General features: G+C 41.8%; 1 protein-coding gene across 1 annotated transcript in view; it reads right to left on the bottom strand.

The window, feature by feature from the left end:
• Positions 1-576: 576 nt before the first annotated feature.
• Positions 577-4,765, bottom strand: part of ttc22 (tetratricopeptide repeat domain 22) — a 5,681-nt gene continuing 1,492 nt past the window's right edge. The window contains exons 2-8 of the mRNA XM_014014300.1: positions 4,038-4,338; positions 3,646-3,701; positions 3,452-3,567; positions 3,239-3,357; positions 2,217-2,378; positions 1,894-2,046; positions 577-1,815 (exon numbers count right to left, since the gene is read on the bottom strand). Of these exons, the coding sequence (XP_013869754.1) occupies positions 1,279-1,815; positions 1,894-2,046; positions 2,217-2,378; positions 3,239-3,357; positions 3,452-3,567; positions 3,646-3,701; positions 4,038-4,338 (1,444 nt within the window). The 3' untranslated portion in view covers positions 577-1,278. The remainder of the gene's footprint in view (positions 1,816-1,893; positions 2,047-2,216; positions 2,379-3,238; positions 3,358-3,451; positions 3,568-3,645; positions 3,702-4,037; positions 4,339-4,765) is intronic.

The raw sequence follows: 4,765 nt of genomic DNA, 5'->3' as shown, positions 1-4,765 counted from the left end.
TTCTTAAACAGTGTCTTTTTGTTCACTTTCACAAAACAGACACTGATTTAACCTCTTAAAAGTTGYCCCTGAAATTCTCAAAGCCTTTCAGCATTTTTTTAAATTTTTTGTAAGGTKGTCAAACTAAATGTAAGAACTAGAGAATATCATCTTACACCCTAGTTTTCAAAATAAAAGCCCCCGGTGGCTTCTGGGAACTTTTAAAGGCAGAAACTGCACAGTTTTTGCCCACCGGTGGAACAAAGACATTTCTTTCAGAAATGTATTAAGAAAAATGAAGAAAATGCAAAAGCATCACAGTTTTGTCTTTGAAGAATCAAATTGTTCACTAAAATCTGTTAGTTTGAAGAAATTTATGTAGATAGACACATGCCTGAAAACATAACTGAATTGTTCATCTTCATTAGAGCAAATTATTATTGTCTGGAGATATGACTGAAGTGGGTTAGGGACCCTTTCCTGATGACGTAATAAAATAGGCGGAGTCATGTCTTGAAGCTCCTGTTATATTAAACTGATTTCCGGATTTTCGGGGCCTGAACACAACTCATTAAATGCCTTCAGACCGAGCAGCTCTTGGGGTGTTGTAGGCTCTCTTTACTATTCATTTCCATGCATTGGTACATTCTCCGTATGGTTCAAGCACATAAYATGGTAAACAAACACGCCTAACAATACTTTCTTTCAGGATGGTGACCCCGACGTTCCATTTATGAGAGCTTGATCTGGGTGACCGAGAGACTTCACTGACTGGTCCTGTGCCGATGGAGAGGCCTAGCTCCAGGGGCGGTTTGCCTTGTTTGGGAGTGCCTATTCAACGCGGTCCAGGCACCGAAAATCTGAGTTGAGCGAACTTAATTTGCTTATTCCTCATAAGAATTACATGGACCGTGTTGCGTAGTTGCTTCGAGTTAAGGGGGAGGCCATGGAGAAAACTTATTTTTATCTTCGACRCTCTGTTCAGGCAACTAGGACTAGCTCAGAACAACATCCAGCCATGGTCTACCAGATGACACAGCAGGAGGGACCCGTGCCACTGCCACCACTTCACTACCCATATGGAGCCGACCATGAYTGACAGCATGGAGACCAAACCTACTATTCATTTCCATGCATTGGTACATTCTCCATATGGTTCAAGCACATAACATGGTAAACRAACCAGCTTAACAATATTTTCTTTCACTATGGTGATATTTTCTTTCACATTTGATGCCAAGTCTTTGCTTGATCACTTTATGGTGTGTGTGTGTTGTGGTCATCTTTCATTTTGTTGCTTCATAAACATGAAAAGGACCTTGCTAGRGCCTTTTTCTTACTGAACTGTTTGGGCACCACGGCCCCCAGTAGCCTCTTTACGAGGCCCAGACGTCCTGTCCTGATCAGGKTCTTTGATAACTCTGTGACCTCCTCGGTGTGTGTTCTGTACAAGCATTTCAGCTCAGAGTCCAAACTGTCCTGTGGGTAACGCTGCTCTGCCTTGTTYACCCACAGTTCCAGCTGGGTGATGGCAGGACCCGACTCGTTACCATCCAGCATGAACAGAGCCAGGAGCGTCTGTAAGAGGCAGCGCAGGGCTGTGGTGTCTGTGGTCCCYGGTCTCTCCAAGTCCATGGCCTTCTTGAAACAGTCTGCAGCGTTGTGCTCTTCACCTTTCAGCAGGAGGCAGCGCCCTCTGAGCACATGGAGGTCCCATAAGCTGTCACCCAGCTCAAACTGGAGGGCGTGAGACAAACTCACCAAAGCACTGTTTATTGAACTCTCGTCCACCAAAAGRCTCTCCCTAAGAGCATCTACGCCCATGTAGTAGTATACCTAAAAGGAAAAGCATATTTCTTAAAACCCTGTTTTTATCGGGRTCTCTGAGCTTCATGACCTCCGTTAAAGTTTTACCTGGGCCATCTCCAGATGAATCCTCAGACATGGACGCACACTTAGCACCTTGTCCAAGTCTTTTCTCGCCTCACTTAGCATCTGCCTGTCTGGGACTCCTCCTTTTCCATGTTTTGCTTTGTCAAGATCCCTGGCRTACAGGATCATATTGATCTAAAATAAAAAATATATAWACAGTATATCACTTTGCTTWTACCATGTCTMATCAATTGCAATTGCAGGTAAATGTAGTGTAAGGTATTATAGCTGGAACAAAGTTGCTTCAGCATTGATTTAAAATTATTTGTATCCTAACACGAGTCGACATGAGTCTGATGCAGTACCTTGGCTCGAGTGCAGTAAGCCTGCCAGTTGAGCTCCGGATCTGGCAGAACGTCCAGAGCCATGTTGCAGATACCTGTGGCCATGTCGTGCTTGCCCAGCAGGAAGAAGAYTTTGGCAAGAAGGTTCAGAATGATGGCATCATCACTGGCAACATTTATGGCCTGAAGGCAAAGATAGTTTAGGTCAAYTGGACATACACAAGGTGGCAGCTGTTTAAATTTTAAGAGGGGTATTTTGTATTTTGCAGGCACATAGTTCAGTTCTCAATTGTTACCTTAAATTGTTATGAAAATGCTGTATTCATCAAAAATAAATTTAGTTTTTTCATCATAGTCTATCTAAACACCTTGAAATTGGCCTCTGTCTCTTTCCATTTCTGACACTCCCACTTCAGCACATCTTCACAGCAATGCTTCATGCTGTTTGCAACCTTTCATAAGAGTGTTGTATTTTGTTGTAGAAAAAGAAGCAACATTTTATGACATCAGTTTTGGAAAATGGCAACTCAGGATACAGTTGAAATTTGCTCAAACTATCCCACATTGGACCTGGAAAGTACGTTTCCTGAAGAATCAACGCAAGTACAGTGGCTTTTACATATCTCCCAGTCATCCTCTCATACATATGTCAATGTTAGGCTACCTTTTTGTGAAGAAACTTTAAATATGCATCATGATCATCATGATGTTATGTTTTGCAATAAAAATCATGGACATCTACGATGCATTTTGCTAGTCTGGTGAAGATGTGGGGGAGGGGTGTTCTGTGGGGCGGGACCTTGGCTCGGGACTGAGCTCCAGGGAGGTGCTTTGGGTAAACAGGTGGAGCTTTGTACCAGCAAGATTTTAGGCAGCTCCAAAGCAACATTCTGGGTATGTTTTTGTGGAGGGAATGACATAATATAATATAAAGCTCAAGTCAAATTTTGCATAATGCCCCCCTTGAAAGTCTTAAAACAAGACACAGGATGAGACCTTTGCTTGATTTTTGGTGAAATGTTTAAATATGTGAATTAACTTACAGTTGCATAGCAAGACAGAGGATCAGAAGCAGAGAAGCCGCAGTCRTGAATGGACATTGGTACAGAAGAAAACTCGCCTTTCCTTTCCAACATGATGCCAACATAACACCAGGACAGAGCTGATAGGAGAGAATGAAGACACACTACTCTATGTTCTTTTTAAACTTCTAAATCAAGACATCATTTTATCACTCACAAACATCACACACTTACCTTTGTGCTGTTTTGTTTCAGAATCCAGAGCTTCTTTTAGGAGCTGAAGTCCCTTATTATAGTGAAAGAGTCTGGAGTATTCTGAATCCTCTTTAGTCTTTATGATGTGGTCCAGTCTGCAAGAGGAAAACAGCTTAAATATTTTCTCTCTGTTTAGCCACATTTATCTGGAATTGTTGKGTTCACCACTTTACCTTGCATAAATGGTTGCCATTTTAAAATACCAGCTTCTTTTTTCTTCAGTTGATACCTAAAGTAATAAAAGAACAGCAGCTCAGACACTTTGAAAACTTCTCTACTCAAACAAGTAGACTTAGCTTGTATTGGGCAGATATCTGAMTTTATAAAATATATTTTTTATGCTTTCTATGAAGCCAGATCCTGTAACACCAGTAAAATACTGTTTGTAAAGTGACTCATTTAAGTGTGAATACATAATTATGACTAGCACAACCTGGACCGCGCACCATTTATCAAAAGGGCAAGTCGAGGAATGGTGCTCAACAAGTCTGTTTCGTTGCACCTCATGTTCCTGTAGTAAAGTTTATCGCATCAACTTTCTGAGTACTCGTGTGCACCGCCTTACCAGGTGACCTCCGTAATGCAGAGCTCGGTTGTAAAACATCAGCGCCGACATCAGCCTCTCCCTCAAGTGGTCGTCGCTGTCCAGCTCCACGTCGTAAGGGTAAACGTAAGCCTGCTCGGCCAGGCAGCGTGCGGCCAGGAGCCTGGTCTGCTCCTGGGACGCCTCTCCGGCTCCGATGCCCATGAGCTGGGACACTTTGTCCACACATTCCCCCGCTTCCAGCTCTCTCCCCTGGAAGTCGTACACATAACCCAGATTGGCCCAGGCGTTGAGGTTCCCCGGGTCTTCTTTACAAATGCTCCTATGAAGGGAGGAAACCASAAAGAGGTGAAATGATAATTCTTCATGTTTATTTTAACACTTTGTATGTGTTTTAGTTATCATTTTTTGTATTGAACTAAGGGATTTACTCTTGATAGCAAGATATTTTTAAAAAATGTTTGTCGCTAAGATTGACTTTTTTTAACAGTTAGGAAACTCTGCAGAAACCTGTTTGTGACTCATTTATCCAAATCAAATTTGTTGACGCAATGAAACATCTAAAACATGGAGGACACAGGACTGAGATCTSGGAGTGTATAATAAGCACAATGTAGTAAATGAGTAAGCATAATTTTCTAAATTATTGCCATATTAAAAGCATTGTACTCTGAGATCAAAGCGCTCGAATTTCAAAACAATATGGAATAAACACCAAAGAATAAACTGTTTTGTGTTACATTTAAAAG

Source organism: Austrofundulus limnaeus, unplaced genomic scaffold, assembly GCF_001266775.1.
Source record: "Austrofundulus limnaeus strain Quisiro unplaced genomic scaffold, Austrofundulus_limnaeus-1.0 Scaffold113, whole genome shotgun sequence".
Classification (NCBI taxonomy): Eukaryota; Metazoa; Chordata; class Actinopteri; order Cyprinodontiformes; family Rivulidae; genus Austrofundulus; species Austrofundulus limnaeus.
The sequence above is the reverse complement of the archived record's forward strand: the minus strand, read 5'-3'. Positions and strand labels throughout refer to the sequence as shown.